At 72.1% G+C, this 14,628-nt stretch overlaps 2 protein-coding genes across 3 annotated transcripts; both read right to left on the bottom strand.

Annotated features, from left to right (window-relative positions):
- Positions 1 to 97: 97 nt before the first annotated feature.
- PTPRN (protein tyrosine phosphatase receptor type N) lies at positions 98 to 9,552 on the bottom strand. Its single transcript, XM_040562320.1, has 23 exons — positions 9,394 to 9,552; positions 7,888 to 7,938; positions 7,591 to 7,704; positions 7,278 to 7,383; positions 6,964 to 7,162; positions 6,542 to 6,866; positions 6,261 to 6,377; positions 6,102 to 6,169; positions 5,727 to 6,016; positions 5,532 to 5,618; positions 5,362 to 5,441; positions 5,202 to 5,266; positions 3,486 to 3,698; positions 3,165 to 3,374; positions 2,929 to 3,076; positions 2,704 to 2,777; positions 2,385 to 2,462; positions 2,098 to 2,217; positions 1,774 to 1,940; positions 1,050 to 1,103; positions 898 to 962; positions 732 to 805; positions 98 to 650 (listed from the first exon to the last, which is right to left on the bottom strand). Exons 1-23 carry the CDS (start codon positions 9,488 to 9,490, stop codon positions 579 to 581), a joined length of 2,874 nt encoding a protein of 957 aa, XP_040418254.1. The 5' UTR covers positions 9,491 to 9,552; the 3' UTR covers positions 98 to 578.
- A 563-nt stretch (positions 9,553 to 10,115) lies between these two features.
- Positions 10,116 to 14,244, bottom strand: LOC121072215 (aspartyl aminopeptidase). Of its 2 annotated transcripts, XM_040561594.1 has the most exons (15): positions 14,188 to 14,244; positions 13,959 to 14,046; positions 13,775 to 13,863; positions 13,574 to 13,687; positions 13,313 to 13,438; positions 13,070 to 13,200; positions 12,825 to 12,909; positions 12,432 to 12,539; positions 12,183 to 12,260; positions 11,801 to 11,884; positions 11,420 to 11,580; positions 11,280 to 11,319; positions 10,816 to 10,917; positions 10,571 to 10,738; positions 10,116 to 10,225 (listed from the first exon to the last, which is right to left on the bottom strand). In XM_040561594.1, the coding sequence occupies exons 1-15, from the start codon at positions 14,191 to 14,193 to the stop codon at positions 10,175 to 10,177; spliced, it is 1,431 nt and encodes a 476-aa protein (XP_040417528.1). In that variant the 5' UTR covers positions 14,194 to 14,244; the 3' UTR covers positions 10,116 to 10,174. The 2 variants fall into 2 exon arrangements, with proteins under 2 accessions (XP_040417528.1, XP_040417527.1); XM_040561593.1 differs by having other exon boundaries at positions 13,574 to 13,863.
- Positions 14,245 to 14,628: the final 384 nt, after the last annotated feature.

Here is a 14,628-nt window from a genome sequence, read left to right as displayed (position 1 = left end):
CCCCAAAACGGGGCGCAGGGTCCCCCCCTGCCCCTGCCTGGGGGCAGCTCTGGGCTCTGCAGCACTGGGGGGGTGCAGGCTGTGCTCCCGGGGGTGCTTCAGAGCCCGCCACCCCTGCGTGTCCCCCCCCCCATGCCCACACAGAGGGAGGCCAGGCCCGGCTGCAGCTGCACCAACGTGACACAAGAACTTTATTCACATCCAGATACAAAATTATATTTCTCTAGAAATTTCTCTTCTGCTCGAGTGACGAGGTGGGAACGACACGGAGGGGACGGGGTGGGGGTGGGGGGCAGGACCAGGACCCCAGCGCAGTGCTCCCCCGGCTGGGGGGGGGGGGGGAGAATGTGTCCCCATGGCACCATCCCAGCGTGGCCCCCCCCGGCCCCTCCGCTGCAGGGGACGAGAGGCAGGTCCTGCAGCAGCAGCGGGGGCTCGGTGCCACGGGGCAGGGGAGCAGGGGGGGACAGCGAGCAGCACAGACAGCATTTACAGGGCGAGGAGAGCGCTCGAAGCCAGAGGGCAGGGGGGTGTCGGGGAGTGGAGGAGACGAGAGGGAAGGGGGGGGGTCTTTGCCATCACTGCGGCAGTGCCTTCAGGATGGCGTTCACCTCCTCGGCCACGGCGGTCAGCGCGAACTCAAACTGGTCCTGGGGGCGCAGAGGAGGGGGTGAGCCTGGGGGCAGCCCCCGCTCGGGGCTGGGGGCAGCCAGGGAGGGGGTCTGGGGTACCTTGGTCTGCACCATGCCGGGCCGCTGGTCGCGGATGTGCTCCAGCGTGGCGGCGATGTCGATCTCCTTCACCCCTGGGGGAGAGGCACGAGGAGGGGCGGAGGTCAGGGCTGAGCCCCCCCGCCGCCAGCCAGATGGGGCAGAAGCGCCCGCGGCACCGCCGTACCTTTGGCCATGCGGTTCAGGACCATGTCGACGAGGATGTAGGTCCCGGTCCTGCCTGCGCCGTCACTGCAAGACGTGGATGTTTGGCACGGGGTGGCCAGCTCCAGGGGCCGGCCTGTCCCTGCCTCGCAGCCCCCCCGTCCCCAGCGGTACCTGCAGTGCACGATGATCGGGCAGGAGCGGCCCCGGTAGCACTTGTTCACCTTCCTGCAAGGACAAGAGGCAGCAGCACATCAGCGCCCTGCCCTGCCGGGGGCAGGCTGCACCGAGCAAACGGGGGCAGCGACTTGGCACAGGGGGCCCGGCCCTCGGCTCCTGCCACCTCCCCGGTACGGGACAGGGGATAGCAGGGGGGTGGCTCTGGTCCGGCGGGGGCACGAAGCCGCGTGCCGGCCCCGGCTGGGCTCCCGGCACGCTCCATGCAGCAGGCACGGCTGCCAACGATCACTTTTGTGACTATGCAACTGGAGCCAGATTACTAGCTGCAAATCACAAAAATGACGCCGGCAGCTGCGAGAGAGGGACAGAGACAGACAGAGAGACACAGCGCGTGAGCGGGGCGACGTGCCCGGAGACCCCCGGTGCCCCCAAAAGCAGGGTCCCTGGCCCCAGCAGGAGCCCCCCCGGCTGCAGGTGAAGCCGGAGCTGAGCCGCGAGGTGACCAGTTCTGTGCCTGCCCCACGGGGTGTTTCTTCTTGCACCCAGGGCTGGGGAGGGTGCCAAGGCTGTGCCATCCCCACCGCGAGGGCTGGAGAGCCCCCAGCATCTTCCCCTGGTGGCTCGTCCCCGTCCATCGCTCCCCGCCACCGCCAGCCCCCAGTTGAGCTGCGCCCACCCTGCCCAGACACCGGTGCCCCCCCGGGGGGCTGGCGCTCACCTGCGGAAGTCGAGGAGGGGCCGGGTGGTGGCGGGGATGCCCTCGGCCGGCCAGCTGAGGAAGTGGAACTGCGTCAGGGTGCGGGTCTCCTGCGACTGCACGTTCTTCAGGTAGAAGCTGCGCACCAGGAAGTCCTCGCACCAGATGTGCTCCGACACCAGGTTCACCTGCCCGGGGGGGGGGGGGAGGGGGGGGGACACGGGATGGGGTGACAGGGGCCCCGGGGGAGCCTCGCAGCGCACAGCCCCACGCTGGAGAAGCAGGGCAGGGCGGTGCTCCCAGGAGCCCCCCCCCCCCCCAAGGATGCGCCCAGCCCTCGCTTGCCTCGTAGATGTGGTACAGGGAGGAGCCTTCGTCCGGCCAGTAGCGGTCACACTGCTTCACACTGTCCTCGGCCAGGGGGCTCAGCATGACGATGACGGTGCAGCCGTGCTCCCACACCATCTGCACACACAGCGCCGCGGCCGTCACCGCCGGCGGACAGCCCAGGCACGGTGGCCGAGCTGCTGGGACCCGGCTGGACCGCGGTGAGCGGCACCAGGACCAGGGCGGAGGAGCCCCGGCTGTGCGTGGGGCAGCCCCCTGTCCCCAGATTGCTGGGGGACGCTCACCTGCCAGAAGTCGGCGATGGTGTGGGACAGCGGTCCCTGCGTGGCGATGTACGCCGGCATCCGCGGGTCGTGCTCGATCTGCAGGGGGAGGGGGGGGGGGGGTCACGGGGATGCGGCACCGGGAGGGGCTCCGGGGGCAACAGGGCTGAAAGGGAGCTCCAGCTGCCACAGCCGGGGGGAATGGATTTTAACATCTGAATCCTGGGACAGGTGTGTCACGGGACAGCCCGGATGGATGCACGCTGGGTCTGGCCCCACCTCACAGAGCCGAGCCCGTGGCAGGGTGAGACCCCCCCGTGGGACCCCCGCGCTCACTCACGATGGGGCTGGCATTGATGAAGTCGCTGCGGGACGGGTTGCTCTCGGCTTTCAGCTTGATCCGCACGTGGTCATCTGGGGAAAAGGAGCCGGGGAGGCCGTCAGCACCCAGGGCAGCACCTGCCAGCTACCTGGGGCACACCGCAGCCTGCCTCGGCCTCAAGCATCCCCCTGCCCCTCGCGTCCCTCCTGCCTCCCCCTGGCAGCAGGTCCCCGGGCCGCTCACAGGGCACGTAGTCCGGGTTGCGGTTCTTCTTCAGGTTGGCTTCGCTCTGGGCAACGGAGCAGACGCTGGGCTCGGCCTGGTAGGCACACAGAGCCTGCCACTCCTTGGCCAGCCGGTCGCGGTTGCGGAGGTGGTCCTCCATGTAGGCCTGGCACGGAGAGAGGCGGGGGTCAGCACGGTGACGGGGGGGGGGGGGGGGGGCCGCGAGGGGCCGTATCCCCGCCGGGAGGGCTCACCAGGATCATGTGCCCGGTGGAGATGTCCATGTTGGACTGGACGGGCTCCTCGCACCAGGACGGCGTGCTGCTGTGGGAGCTGGGGCTGGGCTGCGGGGCATCGCTGAACTGCGACGAGACGCTGCTCACCCGCGACGTCTCCGCCGGCGCTGCGGGGGCCTCGGCGCGGCCGAACAGCGACTTGGTGGCCATGTGCTGGCGGCACAGCTCCTGGGGACGCCGGCCAGGACCCCAACCCTCAGCTGTAGGGCACCCCCTGCGCGCCCCCCCGAGCAGTGCCGATGCAGTTTGGCCGCATCCCGTGGCACCCAGCACCCCTACCTGGTACTCGAGGGTGCTGTCGGCGGCACCCTCGGGCCCCAGGGCGGCCAGGCGCTCCTTCTCCCGCTGCTTGGCGTGCTGCCGGAGGCAGAAGGCCGCGGCGGCCGCGATGGAGACGCCGGCCACGCAGGCCAGGGCGATGAAGGTCAGCAGCACCGAGTGGAAGCCGTCCCCGAAGCGGGAGGGGTGCGGGTAGGCAGCCGCCTCGTTTCGCTGGGGGCAGAGCCGAGCAAGGATTAGCAGGGGGCATCTGCACGGGGGGAAGACCCCGTTCTGCGTCGTTTTTGAGGGGCTAAAGCAGAGCGAGGATGGTTGGGGCTGTGCTGCTCCTCCCAGCACACGGCTGGGGCAGAGCTGGTGTCCCCCTGGGGACATGTGTGCCGCTGTTTGCACCCGCCTGCACGGCGCACGGCTCACACTCGTGTCCCTGGGGATGCAGAGGGTTGCAGCCTGCATCCTACCGCTCCCAGCACCCGGGGGCTGCTCCCTGGGCCCCCCAGCCTGGGATGCCCCATTCCTGGCCCTTCTGCGGGGCAGGAGCCTGGGCTCAGCGCGCTCCTGCCCCATCCACCCCAAGAGGCTGAACCTCCTCAACCCCTCATCCCGCACGCTGTGGCAGGAGGGTGCTGAGCCCTCGCTGGATGAACCCCCCAAGGCTGAGCCCCCCTTCTGCCGGGTCCGGGGGCAATCCGCCCCCCCCCCCCCAAAAAAAAAACTCCCCACACACCCAATGCGGCGCCGGAGCCTGGCATTACCTCACTGCCTCGGGCTGCCATTGGCCACGGCCCGGTGAGGTTACCGGGGGGATGCGGCGTCACCGCCATCACCATCCTCACCGTCACCATCCCCGCGTCATCCCTCACGCTGCCGGGGATGCCCCCGCCCCGGGGGGCGAGGGGGAGGCCCCGGGGGGGGCGCAGCTTTTTGCCACCCCCTCCCCAAGGGGACCTCGGCTGCGGCGAGCACGGTGCCAGCAGCCCTGCGTGAGGCCCCCACCTCTCATCCTGCCCCCCACCCCGAGCCCGGAGCGGGGCTGGGGACCGAGAAGGTCCCCGCAGCAAGAGCTGCTTCAGCCTCCTCCGAGCGCCGCTCCCTCATCTCCCGGCTCCTGCCACTTGTCACATCCAGCGGGTTGCCATAGCGATGCTCCACGGTGCTGATGGAGGCGCTGCCTCGGTGCCCAGGGCCCCCCTCCATGGCCTTCCCCCACCAGGGTCCCCAAATCTCTCCACAGGGGAGCAGGGGTGGGAAATGGGGACCCGGGGCTCGGGGCTTGCTGTACCCGTCCCCAGGCTGCAAAGACGGGGGCTGTGCTCGGTCCCCACCTCTGGCCCCGCTCCCCCGCCCCGGGAGATGGCTCCCGAGGTCCCAGAGGGGCACGGGGAAGGGGTGCCCCCCCCCCCAGCAGATGGCTGCTGCTCCATCCCTGCCCCCAGCTGCTTTGCTGTTCCCTGGGGGGATGGCATTTTCCCTGCCTGGTCCCCAGGGTGCTCAGGGCACAGCGCAGAGCTAGGACGGCCAGGCCCTTGCCAGAGAAGGGTGCACGGGCTGTAGGGAAGTGAGGGTACGAGATCAGCCCCGGGGGGCGCAGCCTGTAGCCCCCCTGGTCCTGGAGGACGCCGCCCTCTGCTCCCCGGGGACCCCCAGAGCCCCACGCTCACCGCAGCACCCCGCTGCCCACCCCAGCCCCGAGGGACGGCCCCGCCGTGCCCCTACCTCTCCCACTCCCGTCTGCACGATCTTCAGGCCCAGCTCTGCCTCCAGCTCTGCCTTCATTTGCTCTGCGGATGGAAGATGCTCAGACGGAGGGAAACAAAAAAAAAAAAGGGGGGGAGGGGGGCAGGAGCAGGGGAACCCCAGCCCCGAGCCCACTCACCAGCCCGGCTGGCCACGTCGGCCAGCGAGAGGTTCTGGGCGTTCTGCCGGACGCGGAAGGTGAGCGCAGGACCCACGACGCTGCCGGGGGACACAGGGTGAGACCGGGGTGTGCAGACCCCGTCCCCATCCCCTCCCCTCCTCGGGTGGCCGTACAACCCGCACCCCCACCTGATGTTGATGAAGCTGGCGGTGGAGAGGTGCACGCGCTTGGCGAGGAGCTCCAGCAGCCGCACGCCGGCGGCCAGCCCCAGCGGCCTGCGGGGAGCAGAGGCAGGGTGAGGAGGGGGCTGCAGGGGGGGTACACGGCCCCCACGCCGGGGATGGGGTCTGCACATGCTCAGGGAGCCCCGACGTGGCTCTCACTTCTGGTCCGTGACGATGTAGCCGTACTCATCCGGCGGCCGCGTGCCCCGCTGCGCCCCACCGCCGTCCTTCGCCTCCGTGTAGCTCTTCTTCTCCACCGCCACCAGTGTCCCGGGGCCGAGCGTGTCCCCCCCGTGTCCCCGCTGCGGCTCTGCTGGGGGGGCTGGCGAGTAGCCTCCCCGGCCCCTGGGCACATCCGCGGGGGAGCTGCTGGCTGTGGTTTTGAGGGGCGGCGCCGCGGAGGAAGGGGGCACCGGCTCCTCTCCGTGCTGCATGTCCCCTTCTGTCACCTGGACGGAGGGGAAGGGAGGCGCTGGGACCCCCGGGGGGAGCCCTGGGGGGGCCGCGCCCCCTCCCCACGCACGCACACCCCACCTGCGGCACGGCGGCGCCCTGCTGCACGCTGACACGTTTCGCTGTGGGCGCTTCGGGGCTGGCAGCACCTGGGAAGGGGAGAGATGGAGATCCCACAAGGAGCCCCAGGGAGAGGCAGCACCCCACGCCCCACGCTGCGAGACCCCACGCCCAACTCACCAGAGCTCTGGAGCAGCTGGAGCAGGGCGGAGAGGCTGCTCAGCTGCTGGGGGCTCAGCTCGGGCAGCCCCAGCCCGTAGCTGGCCAGGAGGGAGGCCAGCCTCTTCAGGGAGGCATCTGCAAGAGGGCACAGCGTCAGGTCGGAGCCCTGCAGCGCCCAAGGGCTTGGGAAGCAGCAGGCAGGGGTTTGGGGTGGGATATGCTGCTCACAGGCTGCACCAGGGGGCTAGCAGGCGTGAAGGCAAATGGGATGGAGAGCCCGGACCGGGAGGAACCCGTACCTGTCTGCGCAAGGGGTGGCTGGGCGGCCAGGGGCGCCGGCTGCTCCCGCTCCTCCACGTCCCTGAAGTCTCCGGGGAGCCGCAAGCCGTGCGGGAGCCGGCTGCCGGCGGGGTCCGTGCGGCCGTTCTTCTCTCGGGGCAGGGAGAGCATGCCCAGGTCCTGGAAGAGATGCCCCCCGTCCGCCCCCGGCTGCCCGCCGTAGGAGGGCACGGGGCCGGCCCCAAAAAGGGCCTGGGCAGGGACCCGGCCCAGCAGCGAGGCGGTTTCAGGGCTCTGCCTGGCCGTGCTGCCGGGGAGCTGGTGAGCGCTGTCCTGGTAGCCGAACTGCAACCAGAACCGTGTCCTCGGGTCAGAGCGCAGCAGCCCCCTGCCCATCCCCACCTTTCTGGCTTGGGGGGGGGGAAGGAGAGGGGCTGCACACCTTGTGGTAGGAGTAGGGGTGCAGCAGGGCCTCCTCGTAGCCCAGCTGGGGCGGCGGGGGCAGCAGGAGGTGCTCCAGGTAGCGCTGCAGCAGGGCGGCGGGCAGCAGCGCCGGGGGCTGCCCCACGTGCGGGGCCGGGGGCACGCCGGGGTCCGGGGGCAGCAGGGCTCGCCGGGGGGAGCCGCGCAGGGGCAGGAACCTGGGAGGGAACAGCGCAGGGTGACCCTCCTGGGTACGGGGTGCCCCCAGCCCCGTTTGGGGGGAAGACCCCGCAGGGAGGAGCGCGGCCAGGCCGGAGGGTGGCCCTGCCCTACCTGTCCCTGGCCGCGGGCTCCAGCGAGGGCGGCGGGCGGAGGCGGGGGATGCGCTCCATCTCCTGCGAGATCACGTACTGGGTGACGCCGTCCTGCCACGAGAGCCCTGAGCAGGGAGGGGGCCGTGAGACACCAGGAGGCTGCCCCGGGATCCAGCTGACCCTGCGTTCGGCCCCATTCCCCCCAGGGTCAGCTGCATCCCTGCCCACCCCACCCCAGCCTCGGGCCAGCAGGACCCCAAACGCTCCTGCGCCCTACAGCGCCACTACGCGAGGCGGCCTGACGCCCTGCCCCCACGGCGCTGCCCCTTCACCTTGTGCCATGAGGTGCCGCAAGACATCCTGCAGGCGCTGGAGCACCGGGGAGGTGACCTGGAAGTAGGGTCTGTCCTGCGCCGAGCCCACCTGGCACTGCCCAAACAGCCCATCTGCAACAGAGCGGGGCGGTGGGGCACGGGGGGCAAACAAACACCCCGCGGTGGAGAAGGGGGGCACCTTTCTCCTGCCGTGCCCACCCCCCCCCGGCACACCCCAAGTCGCCCTGCGTCCTCCCCGGCTCCTTGGAAAGGGCCGGGAGACGGGACCCCCCCCCGGCGCCTCCAGGCACTTACCCTGCACACACACCTCCTGGGGGGCGCACAGCCTCCGGTCAAACAGGCAGCCTGGGGCGGACGGACAGACAGACAGAGCCGGGACGGTCAGAAGGGGGGGGGGGGCAACGGGGTTTGCTCAGCAGCAGCAGGACGGACACCTGCCTGGGGACCTCTGCTCCGCGCGTAAGTGCCACGGGGGCGCAGAGGCGTCTGCGGGGGGCAAAGCCTGGTGGCACAGGGCCCCAGCGCACGCCTTCCCCTGTCCCCAAAGCCACGAAGGGGGCTCGGGGCGGGGGGGGGGGGGGGAAGCCCGGAAGTCTTTGGGGTGCCCGGAGCAGTTGGGAAGGGACGGCTGGGAGCTGCAAGACCCCGTCTGTCGCCCACCCACACGCGGCACTACGAGGCGGGGACGCAGCCCCGCGCCCTGCTACGCGGGGACCCGCTCTGCCTGCGCGGGGGGACCCCAGGCACACAGACGGGGCGGGGGGGGGGGGGGAGAGGGGGGCTCTCCGCTCGTTTCGGGGGGCGGCTTCCCCCTTCCTCCCCCCCGCACCTCGGTCCAAGACCGTCAGCAGCGAGACGGCAGCAGGCGATGACTCAGCCCCGGATGGCGAGGAAGGAACGAGAAAACAACCGGGGGGAGGGGAGGGAGGGGCCCGCCGCGCCCGCCGCGGGGGGGACGGGGGCAAGTGGGGGTGCAGGTGTGGGGGGGGGTCCCCCAAAAACCCCCAAACCCCGGCACCCGCGGGCTGCGCCGCGCCAGCTCCCTGGGGGTGTGGGGGGGGGGGACAAACGGGGGGACGGGGCAACGAGCGGGGAGGGGGCGGCGGGGTGCGGGGGGCTTTGGCCCCGGAGGGGTGAGGGGGGGTCCGGGGGGGGTTCCCGGGGGTGGGGTCCCCGTGGGGGGTCCCCGGGGGTGCCGGTCCCGGGGCGGCGGGGCCGGCCGGGCGCTGTCCGCGGTGCTGAAGCGGCGCCGCCGCGTCCCGCCGGGGGAGGCACCGGCCCCGGGAGGCCGCCCCGGGCAGGGCAGGGCTCGGCCGCGGCCGCTCCGGCGCCGTCTCCGGTTGCTCCCGGGGCTGGCGGGACCCCGCGGGGCGGCCCCGAGGCGCTGCCGTCCCCGCCGGGGTGGCCTCGGGGGCGATGGACGGAGCGGCACCGGCCCGCCGGTGGTGAGTCAGCGGCTACCGTGCGGCCGGTAACGGCACCCGGTGCCCCGGAGCCCCGGGCGGGGGCCGCGCAGGACGGGCGGGCGGGCGCACCGGCGGCTCTCGCCTCCCGGCAGAGGGCGGCCAAAGGGCGCCGGTGTCCCGGGGGGGGGGGGGGGGGGGGGAACCGCCGCCGCCGCTCGGTACCGCTGCCCCGGCCCCCATCCCGGCGGCGCCCCGGGGCCCGACCCCGCCGGCCCAACCGGCCGCAGCGGCGGCCCTCCCGCCGGAGCAGCGGGGCTCTCCCGGCGCCGGTGCCGGTCCCACCGCGCAGGGCCACCCCCGGCGAGCGCCCCCCGTCCCGGTGCCCCGGCCTCACCGTGCGCGGCGGTGGCGGTGGCGCCGCCGGCCCGCAGCAGCCCGCGGGCGGCCACGAGGAGGAGGCAGAGCAGCGCGCGGAGCAGCCGCCGCCCCATGCTCCGCTCACGGCCGCACCATGGCGCACCCGCCGCCGCGCCCCCGCCGCCGCCGCCGCCAACCCGCGCCCCGCCGCGCCGCGCCGCCGGCCGCGCCCCCCGCCGCCGCCCCGCCAATCACAGCCGGCCCGCCGCCGCGCCGCGGCCAATGGGAGCCCGCGACTTTTTTCCCTCCCCCCTCAGACGGAGCGGAGGCAAAGCCGTCGCGCCCCGCGCCGCTGCCAATCGCTGCGTCCCCCGAGGCCGGCCACGCCCCCCCGGGGGCGTGCCGGCGCGCCGCGGCGCCAGTGGCTCCCGCCTGGGCCACGCCCCCGGAGCCGGGCCAATGGGCGGCGAGCGCCGGGCCACGCCCTCACACCCCGGGCCCGCGGGAAAGCCGCCGTGGCGCGCCCGGAGCCGGAGCGCGGGAACGCGGCACCAGGGGGCTGCGGGGCCGGGCGGGCACCGCCGTGCCCTGTGCACCCCCCTCTTCCCCGGCACTGCCGGCTCCTGGGGCCGTCCTGCACCGCCCCGCGTCACCTCCCGCCCCGCACCCCTCCCCGCTGGACCCCCGGCCCAGGCAGCTCCACGCCCCCCAGGACCCACGCCCCTCTTCCCACTGCAACCACATGCACGGACACGCTGCTGAGACAAGAGGAGCTTTAATCGGGGCTGAGCCCCCCCGGGAAGCCCCCCTCGCCGCCCTCAGTCCACCAGCAGGCTGGCACTGACGGCTGGCAGGAGCTCGAAGAAGGCCTGGAAGGAGGCAGCCCATCAGGGGGAGCAGGGGGAGCCCCCCGCCGGGGGGGGGGACGGTGGCAGCGCAGCCCCCGCCTCGCACGGAGCAGGACCACGTCGCCATAGAAACCCAGCGCTGAGTCAAGGCAGCGCCGGTTGCCATAGGAACCATTTGGGGATGGCAGGCACCGGGAAGGCTGGGATAGAGGGGGGGGGGCGAGGGGGCACCGCTGGAAGCGGGGAGCACGGCAGGGTGGGACCCGAGCCGGGGGGTGGATGGGGATAAAGGAGTGCGGGGATGTGGAGCAGTGGGGGCAGGGGTTCGAGGGGAAAAGGGGGGTGGGGGGGGGGCACCAGGCTCACCTTGAAGAGGGTGATGCTCTGCAGCACCCCCGAGGTGCAGCACATCTCGCGGATGGAGTGCATGGCCAGCTGCGGGCAGCCCAGGTCCAGCACGCGCAGCCCCAGGCGGGACGCCAGGATGGGGCCGATGGTGGTGCCGCAGGGCGTGTCGTTGCGCACCATGAACTCCTGCGCGGGGACACGGCGTCGGCGGCTGCCCCCAGCGCCCCGCAGCCCCCCTCGGGGGGCCCAGCAGGGCCACTCACCTGCAGGGGGACGCCCACGCGGGCGGCGATGTCCCGGATGACCGCCTCGGTGACAGCCGTGGAGGCGTAGCGCTGGTTGCTGTTCACTTTGATGACGGGGCCCTGTGCAAGGGAAGGCACGCTGAGGTCTGGGATCGCACGGGGCACGCTGTGCACCCGGGCTCAGGAGTGCCCGGGAGAGACGCACGCTCAGAGACACCGCCACACCCCATGCCACCGGGCTGTTCCCTCCTCCCCGGGACAGCCCCACGGGGCCGGCCCCAGCTCCGAGCCAGGAAGGGCTCGAGGGCGAGGGCTGCAGCTCCAGGCAGCTAACTGCGGGTACGTGGCACAGCGGAGCCATGAGGCAGGACAAAGTACAAACGCTGGAGTTGGACCCGGGGCTGCACTCTGGGGAGCGGCTGGGTGCCTCATGCTGCCGCAGGGCAGCACCGGGTCTGGCACGAAGCAGAAGCCGTGCTCACCTTGTGGAAGGCTGGCCGATGGTTCTCCTCGTGCTTGTCTCTGCAGAAGAGCAGCACAAGTTTCACGCTGCAGCCCTCCCTCCTGCCACTGAGAGAGAGGTGTCCCCCCCCGGTGAGGGGCAGGGCTCCCGCATACTCACACATAGTTGGGGTGCACGGCGTGGGCCATGTCAGCGCTGATCATGTAGGACTTGGCCACAGCCTCCTCAAAGGCCGTGAGGTTTTGTGGCGACGCCGAGATCCGGCGCAGCACCAGCTCCGTCAGCAGGGACTCCGCGCCCTGCGCGCTCTCCGACCCCACCTGCCAGGACACCATCAGCACACCGCACCCAGCACCACCCCAGGGGACAGCCGGGTGACGGGGTGCTCCCCCCAGCCGGCAGGCGGGCTGCCAACCACACCAGGCTTTGTGGTGGGGTGACCAAAGCCTATCTTGCCCCTCAGGTCCTGCCAGACACCGGCGACGGAGAGCAAAGAGGACGGAGCCCCTCTGTGTGGCTGCCCCCCGGCTGTGCCCTCACCTCTTCGTTGTCGTAGAGCGCAATGAGACGCACGTTGGGCTCCTGGGAGAGGGAGGAGGGTGCTGAGCACGAGTCGATCAAGGCCTGGAGGCATGGAGGAAGAGAAAGGGCACCAGCCTGAGCGCCACCCCATCGCAGGAAGCTCAACACCGAGCTGGTGGGAATTTCCCCAGGAGAACCCAAAGCACCAGGGAGAGGAGCTGTGAAGCCGGCACCCTTGGGAGCTGCTGGGCGCGCCACACACGCAGCGCAGCTCCCATCCAGCCCTGGGTCCTCTGACGAGCAAGACCCCCCTGGGAACCAGCTCATGGCCCCACTAAACCAAACCAAGTCCCATGGGGGCCACGCTGCAGTCCCAAGGCTCCTTTCCTGCTCCGCTCACCTGCAGGGCACAGTAGCAGCTGTGCAGGTTGTCCAGGCGCGGGGAGAAGATGAACTCGTCAAAGGCACCACCGAGAGTCTGCAGGCAGAGGGCGAGGAGCAGGACACGAGCTTCGGGTCACCAGAGGTACGCTGGATGTGTCCCAAACCCGGCCCCTCACGAGCCACCTCCTCGCAGCGGGCCCGGCTCCCAGCAGAACCTGTGCAGGCACGCTGCGTGCGGGCAGGGGAGGCTCCTGCCCCTACTCACCGCCGGCTGCGTATCCGCCAGGCACAGCTCCAGCTCCACGATCTGCTCCGGTTTCACCCCCAGCTGGGTGCAGAGCAGGGAAAGCAGCACAGGGCTGTGCCGCTCTGTCTGGGAAGGAAGCAGGGCTGTGGGCAGGCTGCCGGGAAACCTCCCCACCATGCCATCGCCCCTGGGAGCACCGGGAAGCCACCCGTGACAGCTTTATGGGGGCTGCCCCCCTTTCTGTGTGATGGCTGGGAACAGAGCACAGCGGAGCGGGTGTGCAGTGTACGTGGTGAAACTCGGGGTTACCAGCAGGGAACGGGGAGAAGGGGAACCTGAGGGCTGGCGACCAAAAGGTGGCACATGGAGGTCCTGGCACGAGCCTCCTCTAGTCCTGGACGCCTAGCTCACCTGGGCGGCAGCGTTGCACGGCGTGCCCTCCATGAGCACCTCCTTTTCCAGCTCCTCCTGCACAGCAGTGGCCAGAATGGGGACCCTGCGGGAAGACGGTGCTGTCAGCATACGGGGCTTTGCTCAGCCCTCTTGCTCAGGTCACACACGAGCGTGCCCTCCCGGCGTGCCCGCCCTGCTCCCCAGGGAGTCACCGCCTCGCCGAACGCAGCGAGGACACACCGAACGTTAAGCACAGGACTTACAGGTGGTGCTCGGTGTTGGGCCCGAAGCTCTCATTGACGCTGCGCTGCAGATGGATGGCCAGGTGGGGGATGCGCAGGACGGGCCGCTCCACGTGCACCAGGCGCTGCTCCAGGCGCCCCGCGCTCGGCTCCTGAAACACAGGGAGCACTGCTCGGCCGCCCTGCGGGGCCACGGGGGCAGCAGCGGGCCCCGCTCGGGGTGAGGGCAGGCACCCGAGCCACCATCCCCGCGCCAGGGCTCACCTTTACGATCACCCTCCCTGCAACCGTGAGGTCGCGGTCGAACCAGGTGTTCCAGATGCCCCCTCCGTAGGTCTCCACTCCCACCTGCACGGTGCCCACCTGGCCCCGCTTGGAGCGCCGCTTCACCTGGGTGAGGGCAGAGACGTCACCGGCACCGCAACGCCCCGGGGGGCTCGGGTGGGCACCGGGAGGCGCGGGGGCTCAGGGAGAGCTCCCCTTTCGCCCACGAAGCGTGTCCGGGCGGTGCTGGTGCTCGCTCACCCTGAGGCAGGGGCTGTCGGTGTGCGCCCCGAGCAGGCTGAAGCCGTTCCCCGGCTGGAACCGTCCTCCGACGGCGAAGGCGATGAGCGTCGAGTGGTTCCTGGTGACGAAGTACTGCGGGCAGAGGCGCGCGGTGAGGGTCCCCACCTCGCCGCCGCGGCTCCCCCGGCGGGGAAGGGGACGCCCGAGCCCCCAGCCCACCTTGCTGGCGGGGCGGATGTCCCAGTGCTCCGTCTCCTTCAGCTCCTGGAAGCCAGCCTGCAGCAGCCGGCTGCGGCACTCGGCCACCGCTGCGGGGGGGAAACGGCGCCGTTACCGGGGGGCCGGGGGGGGTTTTGGGGAGGGGGATGCAGGACGGGGGGGGGGGGCGGGTAGGGTTCCTTACCATGGTAGGGCGAGGGGCTGCGGTTCACGAACCTCACCAGCTCCTGCGCCGCCGCCTGCACGGCCTGCTTCGGGGCTTGGGTCGCCGCCTGCGGGGACCGGCACCGGGGTCACCCCGCGGCTCGGACACCCCCAGACCCCCCCCCCCTTCCCCCCAGCCGGTCCCGGACGGCGGCCGGACCCCCTCTTCGGGGGGACCCCGTCCCCGCCGGCTCCCTCCCGCCCGGTACCTGCATGGCCGCCGCCGCCCCGGCCCGGCCCGCCCCGCGCCCGTGCGCCCCCCGGTGCCGCGGAGGACCGGAGGCAGCGGGCAGCCCTCCCCCGTCCCCTCCCCACCACCGCTCCCGGGGAGCGCCGTGCCTCCTGCAGCGTGCCCCGGGCACCGTGCACCGGGCGCCGGGCACCGTCCTCTCGCACCTTGCGCCGCGCGCCCTGCGCCCTCCGGGGACGCGGTGCCCAAGGGCGCTGCAGCTCCCGGCAGCGTGCAAGCAAGGGGTGCCCCCGTCGGTTGCGCCCGTCCTGCCCGGCGCTGCAGGGGGTTGTGCGCGCTGGGTTGCTCTGGGGTCGGTGGCTGGGGGCACGGCTCCCTGTGGCACCGCTTCACCCCGGCTTCGGCGCTGCCTGGGCCTCGCGAGGAGCAAGCCCTCGGTGCCACGTCCGCCAGGGGACCA

The sequence above is a fragment of the Cygnus olor genome, chromosome 6, assembly GCF_009769625.2.
Source record: "Cygnus olor isolate bCygOlo1 chromosome 6, bCygOlo1.pri.v2, whole genome shotgun sequence".
NCBI lineage: Eukaryota > Metazoa > Chordata > Aves > Anseriformes > Anatidae > Cygnus > Cygnus olor.
This window is presented reverse-complemented; position numbering and strand designations above follow the sequence as displayed.